This window comes from Giraffa tippelskirchi, chromosome 3, assembly GCF_054371585.1.
Source record: "Giraffa tippelskirchi isolate mGirTip1 chromosome 3, T2T-mGirTip1v1.2.pri, whole genome shotgun sequence".
NCBI lineage: Eukaryota > Metazoa > Chordata > Mammalia > Artiodactyla > Giraffidae > Giraffa > Giraffa tippelskirchi.
The window spans coordinates 31,075,116-31,093,370 of NC_137277.1; the positions used below are offsets into that span (position 1 = coordinate 31,075,116).

The 18,255-nt window shown below is 52.0% G+C and overlaps 1 protein-coding gene across 1 annotated transcript in view; it reads right to left on the minus strand.

The window, feature by feature from the left end:
- Positions 1-14,718: 14,718 nt before the first annotated feature.
- Positions 14,719-18,255, minus strand: part of COX10 (cytochrome c oxidase assembly factor heme A:farnesyltransferase COX10) — a 112,644-nt gene continuing 109,107 nt past the window's right edge. Inside the window, exon 7 of the mRNA XM_081580654.1 lies at positions 14,719-16,580. Within this exon, the coding sequence (XP_081436780.1) occupies positions 16,177-16,580 (404 nt within the window). The 3' untranslated portion in view covers positions 14,719-16,176. The remainder of the gene's footprint in view (positions 16,581-18,255) is intronic.

Here is an 18,255-nt window from a genome sequence, read left to right on the forward strand (position 1 = left end):
CCTCACACTGAAATGAAAGGATGCTGGAGAGCCACTTAAAGTTGGATAAATAAAGATCTTTGATAAAAGTAAATACATGGGCCAATAAAAAAGCCAGTATTATTTTTATTTTCTATATATTTTAAAAGACAGGCACATAAAAATCAATATCATATGATGTTGGACACAGTGTACAAACGTAATCTTTGGTAACAATAATAACATTAAAGAGGTGGATAAGGAATTGTATGAGAGCAGAGAATGTGCTGCTGAAGTTAAGTTGATAGCAATTGCATTAGATTGTTATAACTTTAAGACTTTAAATGTGTCATAGTAACCATCAAGAAAAGATCTGTAGGTACATGGAACTCTGCTCAATGTTATGTGGCAGCCTGGATGGGAGGGGAGTTTGGGGGAGAATGGATACATGTATATCCATGGCTGAGTCCTTTTGCTGTTCACCTGAAACTATCACATCACTGTTAATAGGGTATACCCCAATACAAAATAAAAAGTTTTCTTTTTTAAAAAGGAAAATATCTATAGAAGATACACAAACGGAAGTGAGAAGGAAATCGAAGTGTGTCACTACAAAAAAATCAACTAAACGTAAAAGATGGTAGTGATGGAGGAAACGAGGGACCAAAAAAATCTATTTGATGTACAGAATCCAAATAGCAAATGCAGATGTCCTTCTTCTAAGTGGCCATGGGAAGTGAGACCAGGGAAGGAGAGGAGAGCCAGTATTTTGTGGGCGGTGACTTAGAGGAGAGCTGAAAGAGATGGGCAGACTGGTTCATTAGACGTCTTTATTTTTAATTTAATGTATTTCCCAATAGCCATCTTCAGAAGAGTGGAAAGAGGTTCATGGGATGGGATGGAGGTTTAGCTACTGCTGGAGGGGGGTTCCTCTTTCTCTTGTCTCACGCTGGTCAAGGTTCATCAGTTGGGAGTGACTTCCTCAGCCTTCCAGCCTGCATTGCTTGGCTCTTTGTTGGCTGCGGCACTGCTGTGTGCTGTGTTTTTCACATTTGAAGCTGGACAGGTGCCGAGGTGTGCATGGCATGGCAGTCTTCCAGAAGGAGTGCCCACCCACAACTTGAGAATGCAGCTCTGTTTGGATAAAGGGTCTCTACGGATGTCATGAAGTTACTGATCCTGAGCTGAGATCATTCTGGATCAGGGTGAACCCTACATCTGGTGACAAGTGTCCTCAGAGGAAAGAGGAGGACAGAGAAAAGGCCACATGAAGATGGAGGCAGAGCCTGGAGTTTGCAGCCAGGAGCCGAGGGGCCCCCAGAAGCTAGAGGAGCCAGGGACCGGTCCTCCACCAGAGGCTCCGGAACCAGTGAGGCCACCTATGCCACGAGTGCCAGGATGCGAGTGAGTACATTTCATTGCTTTAAGCCACCAAGCATGTGGTCATTTGTGACAGCGGCTCTAGGAACCGCATACAAACGAATACACCCATGGGACTGTCCACACAAAGACCGGGAGTGGAAGATGCAGCTGAGGAGACATCAGGTAAGCAAGTGTGTGTCCCAGCTCCTCCTGTACACCTGTGTGGAGGGGGAAGGACACCTAAGGAGCGGGTCTGTGTGCAGGTGCCAGGTGGAAAGTGAGGTTGGAAGAAAAGTGGGCCGAGGCTGGGGACTGTGAGATCAAAGGGAGTTACTGGCTCATTAAAAATGGAGGCTATTGTCCATGCAGATGGTGGCAGGATGGGGAGGGAAAAAGAGACATAAATACAGGGTTGAGATGACCCAAGGCGGGTGGGAAGGGACCGTTAACAGGGATTATCTGGCAAGAACTGAGCAGATGAATGAATGGCTGGAGCTTTAGGTGCTGATGATGACACTGAAAAACGTGCCCCAAAGATATCAGGCCCCAACCCCCAGAAACTGTGGCTAATATCTTAGACAGCAAAAGATGTGATTAAGGTAAGGGTGTTGAGATGGGGAGGCTGACCTGGGTTGTCTGGGTGGGTTCTGGCTTAGGATGTACATGTCCTTCTATGAGAGAGGTTGGTGGTGGGGGAGATTCGCGCTCACGCGCGCACACACACACACACACACACACACGAGAGACGGAATGTGACAGAGTAGGCAGAGTGTGATGGTCATAAGCCATAAACCGAGGAAAGGTAGAGACTGGAGGAGGTGAGGAGGGAGCCTCCCCTAGAGGCTTCGGAGGGCGGTTACTCCTGTCAACACCTCGATTTCAGCTCAGTGACTTCAGACTTTGGAACTTCAGAACTGTGAGAGAACACGTTTCTGTCCTTTTTAAGCCCCTCCTTTTGTGGTCACTGGTTACAGCAGCCCTGGGAATCTCACACACATGGGGTAAGGGCTGCTTTCCCGGGTGGCGCTAGTGGTAAAGAACCTGCCTGCAATGCCGGATATGCAGCTTCAGTCCCTGGGTCGGGAAGATCTCCTGAAGGAGTGCAGGGCAACCCGCTCCAATATTCTTTCCTGGAGAATCCCGTGGACAGAGGAGCCTGGTGGGCTATGGTCATAGAGTCATAAAGAGTTGGACACGACTGAAGGGACTGAGCACACAAGGGCTGGTTTGGCCCTAAGTCATGGCTCCTGCAGGAGGAAGGGGCCAGGAGGACCTGGGGGCTCCTGTAGAGGAAAGGGAAGCGGGGGGTGGAGGGACGAGAATTCCACCCCATAAATATGTTCTGTAGTCGATGCCATTGGACACTGTGAACTGCACGTGCTCAGCCTTGAAAGACAAGAACAGAAATATGAAGTACTAAACGCGCAGTAGAGATCTGAGGAGGAGGTGGGGTGCGTGGAAGACTGAGGTCCCCTTTAGGAGGCACTGTTGTGTGAAGGCGAACCTGAGGCACTGTTGTGTGAAGGCGAACCGGGCACCAAAATAGAAACAAAGGACCAGACGCTTGCAAGGAGGGAGGCAGCGGGACTCAGGTAGACGCCCTGCCTGGCTGACACACTTGGAAGGAGGCTTTGCGGCTTTGTTTCCAATGTCACTCTACTTCAGAGCCGCTGGCTGTGTCTGCCTGAGGCCAGAACAACTGGGCAATTCAGGGAAATCATTTGTCAAACAGTTCCATGGGGCAGCCCAGTACAGAGCAAAGCATATGAATTCTTTACTCCGGTTTCCCCTCCCGCAACTTCTGAAATGGCAGGAACTGTGCCCACTTTACAGATGGGAGCCCAGCGAGGCGGGAACACACCCCTGCTATCACAGCGCCCAGGGCCAGACCCGGATTCCTGTTCAGATCTGTCTGCCTCCTAATCGCGTGGTTTCTCCATCAGAGTGTGGACGGAATGGATATATATGGTCTTGGAAATCTCTGAGGCAGTCAGCCCGAGATGAAACACATGTCAGCGTAAGTAAGACACTTGAAAACAGTGAAGGAAAATCCGTTAAGAGTCACCTCTGCATATTAGGGGGTTTCCCAGGTGGTTCAGTGAGAAAATATCTTGCCAATGCAAGAGGCATAGGAGATGCAGGTTCCATCTCTGGGTTGGGAAGATCCCCTGGAGAAGGAAATTCCAATATTCTTGCCTGGAGAATTCCATGGACAGAGGAGCCTGGTGGGCTACAGTCCATGGGTTTGCAAAGAGTTGGACACGAGTGGGCACGAATGCATGCATGCCCTGTATTAGAGACCGGGGGGGTGCATGGACCCTCTGAAATTGCAGAACTATAGTGGCATGGGTTTATTTTCTGGGTGGCAATGGTGTTACCTCTTACGGGAGCCTCAAAATACATTAGTCTGACTGCTCTAGACAGAAGACACTGTGCCAAGTGTTATGAGCAACCATCAGTCTTCCTAAATCTAGCTGGCTGCCCATAACCCACAAATAAAGACAGTGCTTTGGGAAGAGTCTATAAAATTGACATATAAATATTTTTGTTTTATTTTTCAGCCTCGGCAGCCTCCGTCCGGGCAGTTCTGGTCACAGGTAGGTGTGATATAAAGATATAAAATCTACCCCCTGAGAGGAAACCCAGAAGTTGCCAAGTCCTTGACAATTACATAAAGACTCTATGAAAACTCTTTACAGCCTTCTGTCTACAGCCCTGCTCATCTCACTGAAACTTTCTAAACCGCTAGGATCCCTTCTTAGTGAGGTGACAAAGGTTAATAAACAGGGTGGGGACTTCTCTCATGGTCCAGTGGCTGAGACTGCATTCCCAGTGCAGTGGGCCAGGGTTCGATCCCTGGTCAGGGAGCTAGATTCCACACGCCACAGCTAAGACCCACCATAGCCAAATAAATAAATAAATATCATTTTAAAAAAATAAAATAAACCGGCAGCCTCCTCTACATCAGAGAAGCACAGACGAGTGAGGAAGAGAAAGCTTGAGTAAGCATCAGGCAAGGATATCTTCCTTACTCATTTGTTCTGCTAAAACCCACCTGGACTAGCACAGGTTCTCCAGAGGAGCAGAACCAATGGGACTGAGGGATTGGCTGGTTGGTAAGGAATTGGCTGTCACAGTTATGGAAAATAAGTTCCAAGACCTACAGTGGACAAGCTGCCGATGCAGGAGAGCCGACGACAGGGTCTAAAGTCAGGGGATGCTCCAGGTGAAGGACAGGGCGCAGACGGCCCCTCTCCCTCCCCCACCTCTGTGTTCTATTCCCACCTTCCATGGACTGGAGGGGACCGCCCGCACTGGGGAGGGTGAGCTGCTGAACTCAGTCCACTGATCCAAATGTCCATCTCATCTAGAAACATCTGCACAGACAGATCCAGCATGACATCTAAGCAGATAGATATCCGGGCCCCCTGCAGCCCAGCCGAGTTGACACGTAAAATTAACCACCACGTGGGGCAGGGGTCTCATGGGGTGGGGGGATGAAGTAGGAGTTTGGGATTAACAGACATACACTACTACATATAACACTGGTAAACAACAAGCACCTCCTTTGTAGCACAGGGCGCTATATGCAATATCTTGTGTAGTCTATAATGGAAAGGAATCTGAAAAAGAATATATCTGTATAACTGAATCACTTTGCTGTACAGCTGAAACTAAGACAACATTGTAAATCAGCTGTGCTTCAATTAAACACACACACACACACACACACACACGAAGCTGACCGTCACACCATCTGCTTCTTTACCTTCTGGTTCACTCTACTCTCCAGACCCAGAGGAAGAGGGTCCCACTACCTCTACAGTGAATTCCCCTTCCAGTCCTCAACCTCGTCCTCACCCTTCAAGCCCTAAACATCCTCAAAATTGCCTAAACCAGAAACCTGGGGCTTCCCATGTGGCACTAATGGTATATATATGTAAAAAAATCTCCTGGGTTCAACCCCTGGCTCTGGAAGATCCCTTGGAGAAGGGAATGGCTACCCACTCCAGTATTCTTGCCTGGAGAATCCCTTGGACAGAGGAGCCTGGTGGGCTACAGTCCATGGGGTCGCAAAGAGTGGGACATGACTGGGTGACTTAGCACACACACACGTCAGTTGAGCTGAGGATGAGAAGCTCCGTTCTAAGACCTAGAATGCTTCCACGGGAGCTGTCATCTGTGTCCGACAAAGAAAGAAGATTTCTGTCCATGTCTGCTGAGCCTGCTCACAATCAACAGCTTAGGAACACCTGTGGGCACTTCAAGGCTAGCAAGAGGCCACGGGTCCCTCCTGCTTCCTTAAAACTCTTCTGGAGCTGAAGCCAAGCTTCCAGCCTGTTCATCTGTGAATCGGGGATTATAATCATCGAAGGGACCATTTTAGGTCCCAAGTAATGAGGTGGGAAAATCCTAGTGGCCAGCTCCTAAATCTAGATCTCAGGCGATAGTTGATACACCAGGCGGGTGGGCACAGGCCTCTGGGTTTTGGTGAAGCCCAGCCAAGTGGCTCAGCATCTCCCATCAATTCTAAGCTGCAGTGTTTGGAGGAAGTTATCCACCTGTCCCTTTGTCCAGACGGGCACCAGGGTCAGAGCTTCTGGAGCTCATTCATTCTGTGGGGCTTCCAGTAGTACCTTAGTGTCAAATAGAAGCTCGAGGGAAGCAAAGGGGATACAAGAGTAAGAAAAGGGACGGGGCTGTGGGGGGTGGCGCTAAACTGGAGGGGGTGGGGGCCCGGGATGGGGTGGGGCTAGTGAAGCCTGAGACCCAGGGAGCCCTGGGCTGGATGGGACCCTCCTTAGAGGGGGCTGGCCACCTGGCCTCCTGCTGTGCCCAGCAGCCAATATGTTTTCACCTTGTCGATGCTGGCGGCTGCGGGTCTATCCCTGGTCTCATTTATCTCACAGTGTAGTGGGCTCGGGGAGCAGAGGGACCATGGTCTCAACCGAGAGTCTGAAGGGGGAGGCCCTCCTCTCCGGAGCCCTAGCTGATCACAGATCAGAACCAGCCAAGTCCTCCCTCCCCAGCCGCCTGGCCTCAGCGTTGGAGCTGCTGCCGGAGCTCCGGGTGCGTGAGTGCAGACGTCAGCGCCTTTGATCTCCGAGCACGATGACATAGATTTATCAAATGTTTGCCTCTTTCTGCCTGTTTGAAAGGCTGATTTATGGGATACAGCCTTAGCCTCCCTTCCTTTCTTGAAATATGAAGTGCTTGTGAATAGCCAGGGTAATATTTAATATCCTGCCAAGGAGCCTCTCACACCGCCTAACAAACTCACTACATCCTGCCCAGTGGACCACGTCTGTTGGGCTCCTCTTTTTGGACTCAATAAATTAGCATTAAAATGCCTCATGGAGAATGCCCAGTGTCCCTTTCTAGCTGAGGGAGTGGGGACAATTCCAAGGGAGGGGACCACAGCCCGGGGTGGGGGAGCCAGGCTCTTGGCAGATGCTTTCATGTCCCGAGTTTCTGGCCAGAAGCTGGGCAGATGCTGAGCAGAGGGGAACCTGATGCTCACAGAAGCTCAGGGTCAGAGCGGCTGGAAGACAGACCTGCCTGGCTCGTTCCTGACTCTTCCATCCAAAGTGTTCCCTAAACAATTTCCTGAGAATGGGAAAGTGTCTTCCAAGAAGCACTTTACTTGAAGAAGAAAGCAGCTGATGTTGAAAGATGCTGATGCAAACGGTCTTGACGGGAACTGACTTAGCTTTGAGGATGACTCCGCCTCTCTGAAGAGGGTGCAGGCCTGGGAAGTCCCGTGGGTGCGGCTGACTTGTTGTAAAGAGCAGGTAGTGAGACGCCCTGGGTTTTCACCTTGTTAATGGCCTTGGAATAAACGGACCTTCACCCATGCCTGTATATAAAGAGGTTTTTCCTTACAATGAGTTGGGAACCACAGGTGGTATATGATCAGGCTTGCCCTCATGGTGCTGGGCATCTGAGGATCTGCGGTCGCTGGGCACTGCCTTTGCTGGGCCTCTCTTGGGGTCCATTTCCTCACTGTTGGTACCTCAAGGCCTCTCTGAGGACCAAACTGCAAAGCAATTCCCCTTTGCCCAGCCCCTTCTTAGCAGGTTTCTCAAAACTTCATGATGGGTGGGGACAGTTGTGTCCCATACATGGGCTGATGGATGTGAACCAGGCTGATTGGATCAGGAATAAGCCCAAACCCTAAGTCAGGCTAATCAGGGCCAGCGTCTCAATGTCAAGACTTCCTTTCTCTCTAGTCTTGAACAAGAAGCTGCCGCTAGTCACCCAGCCGCCCACTGCAGGGGGGAGCACAGTTACCAGGGCTTCTTGTTTCTTCTCGAGGTGTGGCAGGCAGAAGGCAGGGAGGTTTGCTTTGTTCACCGTGGTGCCCCCAGCACCTGGCCCAAGGTACGTAGTAGACAGATATTTGTGAATAAAGGAATGAATGAGTGTCCGGGGGTGTCTACTTCTTCAGGGGAGAGAGCTTGCTATGAGTGGGGCCAATGACAAGCAGAGAGAACATTCTGTCGCCTGGATCGAGCCGTGCCTGAAGTCAGCTGTTTCTGGATCTTTCAACTACAGGAACCAATATATTACTTCTCGTAAGCCAGTTTCAGTTGAGTTTCCTGTCACTGGAAATTATGAATCTAAATTGGTACAGGAAGGTAGGTTAAAGGTTAACTAATGAGGACACTCTCTGCTATGACATTAGCTGTAAATTCTTCTCCCAGTTCTATATAGATTATCTAGGTCTGGATGCGAACAAATGTCAAATTCAGTCTGAGAGGCCTGAATGAGTCTCTGCCATGATTTAGGTAGGTTTTAGGGCAAACAGTTCCATCCTTATTTGCAAAGTGAGCTCAGGTCCTCTGGGTGGATAGGTCACTGGATTATTCAGATTGGAGGGACTCAGCAGGTGGGGAGACGGAGGGAAGGGTGGAGTGTGGGGACGTAATTCCTGCTCTGGAACCTTTTGGGCAGAGGCTTAGGATCCTAGGCCATCCTATCACGCTTGGAGGGTCAGTGCAAAGTGAGTGTTCATCGCTAAGTCGTGTCCAACTCTTTGCGACTTCGTGGACTGTAGCCTGCCAGGCTCCTCTGTCCATGGAATTCTCCAGGCAAGAATACTGGAGTGGGTTGCTGTGCCCTCCTCCAGGGCATCTTCCTGACCCAGGGGTTGAACTAGGATATCCTGCATTGGAGGCAGATTCTTTACCATCTGAGCCACCAGGGAAGGACTGTTTCAGGGAGGCTAGGTTATGTGTGGATCGGGGCTGGAGGACAGGGTGAGGTGGGGAGGTGGTTCCCACAGAAGGTAGGCCCAACAGTCTGAGTCAACAGTGACTATAGACAGGAAGAGGACATGAGCCAGGGAGGGGGGGGGCCCTCTTGGGGAGCAGCACCACCCTGCCTCCCTGGCCTGGGAACAGCCCGGGATCGTCCCTCTGCCAGTCACCCCCTCCCCCTGCCCAAAGTGTGGACCTCTTTCTGTGCCCTGAACTCTTCTGCCCAGACCCCCTTGGGGTCTCTCCCGTCCTCCATCTTCCCAACTACCTATCACTCCAAGGCCTGAGTCTTTTCTAAAGCACAAAGTATCACAATGCTTTGTACCGAGTTGGTTTCTTATCTTGAAACTCGCTGCACTGGAGGGGAGAGAGGCTGAGGATCTTGAAGGTGTGGAGCCGGACCCCGGTTTCCTGGAGGACTTGGAATGTCTGTCCAGAGGCCACCTGACCCCGTGTCCAGGACACCGAGCAGGAGAGGGGCTCACAGCATGAGATGGAGCTCAGTGCAAACTCAGGTCTGGGAACTGACATGTCTCTTACTGCAGGGAGAAATTTTAGTGAAAAATAAGCAGCGTGATGCCAAATGAGGAGATGAACCCACAAACAAAATAAGAAAAAAAAAAAGGCTAATATTATGAATGAAAGATTTGGAAGATTAGCACTGAGGTCCAATCCACAAAGGAAATTAAGTTATTTGCACAGTATTGCCATGAATCTATACATCTTTTACTTTTAATTTAAAATTTTTTATTTATTTTTAAAAATTTTAGCCATGCCACACAGCTTGCAGGATTTTAGTTCCCCAACCAGGGATTGAACCCAGGCCCCTGGGCAGTGAAAATGCCGAGAACTAACCACTGGGATGCCAGGGAATTCCCTACACATTTTTTAAATGTGTTCAGGTATTTTGATTTTGCAATAGTCTAATTTTGTTATTCATTTCTCATTGTGTTTAAAGTCCCTCTTATATTTCTCTAACAGAGTTGCCTTATGGCCAATTAGTTATTTGGTCAAAGAAACTAGAACCTGAGGACTCCAGGGCAGAAGCAGGAATGGCCCGTCTGTCTACTTCCCGCGTCTGCCCCACCCCCCACCCCGCCTTGCCCCAGAACTCTCCGGAGCATAAGCTCCAGCTCAGTCGGGGCTGAGGCTGGGTTTGCCCCTTTGTCCCACACCAGGCCCAGTTCACGGCACCTGGACGGTCACTTGCTCAGTGGACGAGAGGGGCAGGCTTCTTCTCTCGAGGATGCTTTGTTTGGTCTGTGTTTGTCTGTTTGTTGAAGCTGGGGTGGGGGGCTTGTTTGTGTTTGCCTGGCTAATGCTCCGGGGATTGTTTGTCTTGTCACCTGGACCCTCTTTAGATGTTTGGGATGGGGTTACTCTGCCAGGCACTCTTCTCTGCCCCCTTCAAAATTTCCTGTCTCAACCCCTGCTTCCCCCACCCCCCACCCCCACCCTGAACAGCCTCGACTCAGTTCTGAACTTCACTTTAGAGAGAGGAGCTGTGGGTAGAGCCGGCCGTCTGCTGAGGACAGACGGGCTTCTACCGAGACCCTGACGCACCATCTTCACCCCCCAGTCTAGCCGGCCTGCTGTCTTGCACCTGGGGTCCTCCTTCTTTCGGTTACCACTTCCAACTCATGAGCCGGGTTGGGGGTCCCATTTCTTAAGCTGACTTGGATGCATGTGCTGGTACTCACCTGCCGGGAGTGGGTTATGATTAAGGGAGAAGATGGAGCCAGACACTAGATTCTCTGCGAATGTGTTTGAAAAAGCAAAGAGAGAGAGAGAAATTGTGTCCAAGAAGCCAACTTGACTAAGAACGCCTTGCTGCCAAGTCGTCGAGCCAAGACAGCCCTGAAGATACAGGAAAGAGTGAACATATACTGCACTTTGGAAAACAAAGGCTGAGTAACTTAAGGAAGGAATGATAGTAACTCATCTTGGCTGGACTCTGGCCACTTTCTTCCCGAAACAGTGAGAGCGGTATCTGCCCTGGACTTAGTCCCACAGGGCCTATACCCCACGCCCCAACCTCGTGCTGGTCCCAGTGGAGCAGAGGCAAGTATACTTCCAGCTCTGGCTCCTTCCCTAAAGCCACCCATTGGCTCCTTTGCTCACTGAAGAGGCATCACCATGTGGTCACTACTGAGTCCCTTCCGTTCCAGGTGCCTGTGGACCCAGCAATGAGAAGCTAATGTGTTTTCATCACTGAGCTTGGGACCTGATGGTTGTGGGGAGGGTAGGCGGGGAAACCGTGAACGGACAGGTGAGTGACCCCCGCTCCAGGAGACACCGCAGGAATGGCGGTGGGTGGGGGGTGGTCTGCAGTTAGAGAAGGCAGATCCCAGAAATGAGAGAAGCTGTGGGTGGTGGCCTGGAAGCGGGGGAGGGCCTCTGGTTAGTGCAGCCCCAGACTGTCCCGTTCGGGGTGGGGGTGGGAACAGGGACTGCCCCAACAGTGGGGTGAGGGCGGTTTACAAGCCATCTTCTCACCTGTTATAAACGGCTTTCCAAGTCAGTTCTGTCTTGAACCTGAGCTAACAGACCCGTCCCTCTGACTACATGGGCCTCTTGTAGCCAAGAAGGGGTTATTCACTCAAAAAGCACTTCCTTGAATAAAGAAGATGTGGTCATAGACACAATGGAATATTACTCAGCCATTAAAGAGAATGAAATAATGTCATCTGCAGCAACATGGATGAACCTAGAGATTATCATACTGAGTGAAATAAGTTGGACAGAGAAGGAGAAATATCATTATGATACCCTTTATATGTGGAATCAAAAAAGAAATTATACAAATGAACTTACAAAACAGAAAGAGACTCACAGACTTAGAGAATGAGCTTATGGTTGCCAGTGGGGGGAAGGATGGGGGGAAAGGATAGGGAGTTTGGGATGGACATGTACACTCTACTATATTTAAAATAAAGAACCAACAAGGACCTACTATATAGCATAGGGAACTCTGCTTAATGTTATGTGGCAGCCTGGATGGGATGGGATTTGGAGGAGAAGAGATACGTGTATATGTATGGCTGAGTCCTTTTGAGATCCACCTGAAACTATCACAACATTGTTAATCAGCTATATCCCAATACAAAATAAAAAATTTAAGAGAAAAAAAATAAAACAAATAATGTGCTTATAACAAGAAAAAGAAAGAAAGCACTTCCTGAGCACCTGATTTGCCGAGAATCACTTGAGATACTGGAGAAAGTACTGCGGAGATGACATCCCTGCCTCCACGGGGCTTATGCTCTATGGAGACAGATAATGAATTAGTCATGAGATAAATACAGAGATGGACACAGAGTGTCTATCAGCCATTTCAGTGAGGCCAGGGGGTGATCCAGGGGGAGGGGTGGGAGAGGAGCCCAGGAAGAGGGACCGAGAGGCTTCCAGGAGGGTTGGGGGGAGGTGGTTCAAAGATCAGAGTGGGGAGCAGGGCCAGATCCTGGAGGGCCTCACAGGCCCTGCAGAGAGTCTGCATTTTATTCATGGAGTGAAGAGAAGCCCTCGGGAGATGGAGAACAGGGGCGTGTTGTGATCTGCCTGGAACCTTGGCAGGACCGCAATGGCTGCTACGTGGACAACTCAGCAGTGGGGACAAGGGAGAGAGAAATTACGAGGCCATGAGGGTGGCAGTGGAGGAAGTGAGGGGAGGTCAGACACGAAGAATGTTTACAGGGGGCTCAACCTGTGGCCAGACGCCGGACTTCCGAGACGTCCTGTGATGTGCATAGTGGGGACCAGCAACAGAGTGACGGAACCTGAATTAGGAAGCGAGTGTCGGAGGTTCTTTGATCCAGAACACCTCTTTAGCTCTTACATTTGGTTGGAAATTGTAATCTGTCCAGCATGAGGACAATTATGAGTGGGTTTTCAACAAAAAAGAAGCAAGTAGGGCCTTCCCTCATGGTCCAATGGTTAGGACTCTGCACTTCTATTGCAAAGGGGCGTGCATTGGGTCCCTGGTTGGGTAACTAAGATCCTGCAAGGAGCGAGGCCAGAAAACAGAAGCAAAAGTATACTGCTCCCACTTACCTTTTCCTCTTGGCAGTTTATAAACTTATTTAAAATGTTTGACAGCTGATGGGAAAAGACCAAAAGCACGCGTGGCAAAGCTGAATGATCGTCGGACCCTGTTTGTTTTCCACTTGCTTTGTATTTAGTTGCCTGTTTGTTGTCACCATCGATCCCACAAGACGGATGGAGAAAGTGTGCCCTTGACATATGAAGTGCATTGTGGGGGATCATTAGCTGGCCAATCATGGCAGAGAAAGCACCAAGGCAGCAGCCCTCTGACCTACTTCTTAAGTCAAGTGCGTTCTCTTGTCTCTTGGGCTCTGAGCATGTTGTTAGAAAGGTCAAGTGGGCATTTCCCCAAACCTTTTCTCCCCTAAGTTCCTCCTGTGGTCAGTTACAAGGGTCCTACTGTTTAGAGTGTGTCCAGAAGGGGTGGGTGGGTGTCAGAGGACAGTCTCCAGCTCCAACTAAACTCAGAGGAGTGAGTCTCCCATCACACTGGAGTCAGCAAGCAGAACAAGCTCTGCTCGGGTCCTGGCATTGCACGGGGCACAGGAGTGCTGTGTGTGCGTGCGTGCGTGCTGTTATGCCTGACTCTTTGCGACCCCATGGACTGCAGCCCACCAGCTCCTCTGTCCATGGGATTTCCCAGGCAAGAATATTGGAGTGGGCTGACATTTCCTACCCCCAGGGGATTTTCCCATCCCGGGGATGGAACCTGTATCTCTTATGTCTCCTGCACTACAGGCAGATTTCTTACCACTGTGCTACCTGGGAAGCCCTGAATCCCAAGCTATTTTCTTAGCAAAACAAACAGCAGATGAGGATGGATTGACAGAAAAATAAACTGTCAGAGGGAAATTCAACTCCATACATCCTCAGAGCAAAGCAGTCTCCAACAGCCTTGTATTTCTCCTCCAGCATCAGGGCCTGGGGCACTCAAAATGTATTTAAAGTGCAGTGAAGATACTTGTATTGGGCAAGATGCACCCCATTTTTCTGTTTGAAAAGACAAACCAACTGTGGGAACGGGCAACAGCGTCCCCCTCACTGTGGGTCCACGGAGAGGGACTCTGGATGAAATTAGGTTTCATCCATAATAGATACAGTGTTTTTACTAAAAGGAAGCTGCTACAATTTTCCAAGTCAGAAGGAATATTGTGTTGAGTCGTGTTTTTTAAAAAGCTAAATAGGGAATTGGAACGGCCCTTTTCCTTGTCATTAGTTTGCTGTATTAGGAAATAACCCAAGTTCAAGTGCAATCCTGTGTTGAAGCTCCGGCTCCTGCTCCTGCCTGTGTGACCCCTCTACCCTTGCAGCCCGGGGGCCTGATGGCCTTAGGGCTGAGTGACACTCACGTCCAGACCGTGCGTCCCAGGCTCGGCTCCCGACATGGGCAGGGAAACGCTGGTGTGAGCCAACTCAGACCTTCCTGTCTTTAGCCTTGAGTCTCAGGAGGCCCTCTGCACGTGCTCCTGCAGCCCCAGCATGGACGGCAGGATTACTCGGAGACCTGCCGGGGGGATGCTCGGGTGCCCGGGCTGCATCCGCCTGGCAAGTGCTGGCGGTCAGTGGTCAGGACCAGAGCCTCTGGCTCTGCAGGTGAAGCCCCAGATGTCCAGAGGCCTGGATTAGCGAGCAGCGGTCTGAGCTCTTGGGAGCATGAATTCCACATTTCCGTGAGGACCAGGGGACAGGGTTTGGGAAGGCGGTCCTCGCAGGGTGGCCCCAGGGAGGTGTGAGAGCGACGAGGGCGGGGCAGTGAGGGGTTCGCTCGGAAGGTTCTCGTCCTGGGGTCCGAGGGCCGAGGAGCAGGGGCACCGTTCGTTGTGCAGACTGTGCAGCAGGCACTATATATTCCGAGCAGGAGAACAACAGGTCAGGAGGTCAGGGAGGCCCCCAGGCCTACTTCCAGGGCGATGGAAGGGAGACTGGGTGACTCTGAGCAGAGGGTGCGGGGCGGGGGGATTCTTTACGGCAGGCACGCCTGCTGCTCGTTTCCACCCCCGCCCTGCCGGTCCCATGGCTGCTCGTGACAGCCAGGGAAGTGTCACCCGTTCTCCTAGGAGCCGCAGACAGAATGGAATGACGCCACACACACTGCGGCTCGCGTTGCAGGTTTATTGCAGCAGAGAGAACCCACGCGCCTTACAGATCTGTGGGCTGGGGACCACCCGTCAGACATGCCTTTGTCAGTTCCCACAGCGCGACCTGAACGCAGCCAAGTAAGTGCAGTCGGAAATCAGATGCTACCTGCAATCGCTTTGCAATCGCTTTCAGTTTTCAGAGAAGGGACATGTTGCCAGGGCTGTCTGAGTGTGGCTTAAACTCCCAAATAAATTCCTCCCAGGGCAGCAGTGCACCCGGAGACAGAGTAACTAAAAGATTCTGTTAAGCTTCAAGGCCTTCGGGCAAATGGGACGTCCCGTAACTGGATGATGAGGCGGACTTGGGGAGCTGGGGGAACAGCTGGTGACGGAGGCCACCCCTGCCTGCGGGGACCCATGCACCCCCCTGGGGCCAGAAGCATCCCCAACAGAGGTCTGGCTCTTGCTTCTGGCTCTCCAAGCCGCTGGCTGTGTGGAGGCTAATTTCTGAGACCTGAAGATAGCAGGGTGGAAATGTGTTTTTCACCAAAGGAACAAGGATGTGAGGGCTGGCTGACCCAGCTCAGCCCTTTCTGACTTCCCTTCTCACTGGGCCCTGAGCCCAGCTGACAACTGCAGCAGTGGTTGAAGAGGGAGAGGTGGGTCAGAGCTGGAGGGGCTTCTGGCTTTAAGTCTAGCATGCTCCTTCCAGAAAGAACCGCTCTGACACCACCTGTGGGGGTACAGTGGACTTCAAAGATGCCCTCGGTTCCCTGGGGTTTCTGAAATGCTGCTACCTAACGGGGTGGGGACAGGGGCTGGTCTGACATTCCCAGGTAACCGTTTGAATCCTCCCTGAGAAGGTGGGCAGCAGCCAGCACTTGGTGTTCTATTAGCATTTGAGGGGGTCTGAGGCTGAGAATGTGTGGGGCAGAGGGAGCTGGGCCCGGCTCATTCACAGAAAAGGGGCTGCAGCCGGCAGCTGCATTTACTCTGACGCAGCCTGTGAGGGACCAGAGGCCACGGAACCACAGATACCAGCGTGCGAGTGAGCACCTTGTCTGGCCTCCCTGCCGGCAGGTGGGGAGGGCCGAGAAGCAAGGTGAACCTGCACTTCGACCTGAGGGAGAAGACTAACCAGGGGATGGGGTCGGAGGAAGGGCTCTGTAACAACCCTCAAAGGAAAACAGGTGAACAAGCAAACAAATCCATCCTCTCCTTGTGTCAATCTACAGAGCCACCCCGATTCTCATTTGGGGAACATTTTGGATATCACCATGAAAAAAGTTGTCCAGTGGTCACTGAGCACCAAATTATTTTACAGCCTCGTTTCAAACGCAGCTATTTTGCTCCTGGTGCTTTGGAATAACCAAAATATTTCTTGCCTAACAGCAGAGTGAAAAAATGAAACAAAACAAAAAACGAAAACCCTGCGCGTCTCCCTGGACGTCTTCTGCTTTTCCCAGAGTGGGCGGCCGTCAGCTCTGCGGCGCCTCCGCGCCCACCTCCCCCGCCCGCCGCTTGCAGGTGAGCATCAGCAGCAGGAGCAGCGGCAGGTGCCAGAGGCTGCAGAAGAACAGCTTCCGGGAGCTCTTCCGGTCCGCGTCCCGGTAGAACCGGAAGCCGAGGTAGGAGATGTACAGGTTGATGGGCAGGGCGATGACAGGGAAGGTCCAGGTGGTGACGTCCAGGGCGGGCGCGGCGGCACACATGGCGAGCAATGCCAGGCAGTGGCGCAGGGCGACGCGCCGGCACAGGGCCGGGTGGGTGACGGACATCATGCAGTAGCCGCCCCGGGAGTAGTCCTCACGGAGGCCCCAGCTCAGTGCGTTGAAGTGAGGGAACTGCCAGGAGTAGAGGATCCCTCCCAGAAGACAGGCCCCTGCATGGAGAGGGAAGCGGGGGAGACGGGGAAGCAAGACAGGCTATTGTCAGAGGTTTCCTCAGGCATCCCTTCCGCCCCGCCACGGCGACCCGGCCTGGGTGCTGCGCCCACTCCCACCGCATCCCCAGCCTCGCCCGGGTCCTCTGCCCAGAGGCCGAGATGGAGATGGAGGAGGAGACGGGCTGGGGCGCTGAATCCTCTCCCGCATCCCACGTCTTCACCGCAGGGGTGGGAGGCCGGGCACCTGGGCACCTGGCTTCCCGTGGGCCTGAGCACCTGCGGCTCCTGCCCGCGCCGCCACCCCCCCACCCCCCACCGCGTGCCCACACCATGACAACAAGGGGGAGGACACGTTCAAGGGCAGCACTGTCCCGGTAGGAACGCTGGGCTGAGCTTTTCTCTCTGTTTCCCCCAGCCGGCTTGCGAGTGAGGGGCTTGGGTGAAAGGTGGAAGGACCCTCCCGGCAGCTCCCTACTCGGCACCACTGACAGAACCAGAGTCCCTGTCGGCAGCCCGGGAGATGCGGGGATGCCAGACAGGGCGCACGGGTATACTGCCGTCACCGCCGGGAGGGTGGGGTACTCCACAGTGCAAGTGGAGAACCCGGAGCGCGCAGTGGCTGGGGCCCAGGGCAGGGTGGTCACCTGCCTGTCATCTGCAGTTTTTTTAGGACAGGTGAACACCTGAGCATGTCTTCGCTGGAGCTGGGGCTTCCCTAAAAAACCCTGGGGTGAAGGCTACCAGTTACTGAGCACCTCCTACTAACAGATACTCTGTCACCTGACTTAATATGACTGTAGGACTTTAGGTAGATTTTATAATCCTCATAAGGAGAGGGCTCCCCGGTGGCTCAGAATCTGCCTGCAATGTGGGAGACCTGGGTTCAATCCCTGGGTTGGGAAGATCTCCTGGAGAAAGAAATGGCAACCCACTCCAGTATTCTTGACTGCGAAATTCCATGGACAGAAGTGCCTGGTGGACTACAGTGCACAGGGTCACAAAGACTGGACACGAGCGACTAAAATAACACATAATCCTCACGAAGCAAACAAATCAGACAATGCTAAGTTCTCTAACAAGAGGTGAAGGAGGAACTCGGGGGGAGCCTTTCTGATTTTCATCCTGGTTCCCCCGCTGCAATGGGGCCGAGTCTCCCGAGGGGGCTGCAGCCACTCCTGGGAAAACAGTTCAGGTTCATTCCTCCTCTCCGTACACAGGACATGTTCCCCGAGTACCTACTAAGAGGCCAGCATGGTCTGGGCAGGCTGTCAAGTCCCCTCGTCCATTCTCACTCTATCTGTAACTAGCACATATACATCTTAGTTCGTGAGAACACTCTCCAATTTGAACAGTAGAAGAAGCAGCTTCTATTTGCTCAGTCTGCTGGCAAAGAAAGGATGGTGCCTGCCTCCTGCTGGGGACAACCCTGGATGCCAGAGAGGCAGCGGCCAGCAAGGAGTCCAGTGGGTGGGGAGTGTGCAGTGCAGTGACACTGATGGTTGCAACTCAGAGAATCAAACAGGGCAACAGGATGCATGACCTGGGTGACCGCTCAGGGAAGACCTTCCCAAAGGCAACGGAGAGCCATGACCAACTCTACTATCCTGTGCAGAGTGGCTCAGTGTGTCTCTGGGGCGACGTGAAGGCTGTAGTCAGGTTGTGTGTGTGTGTA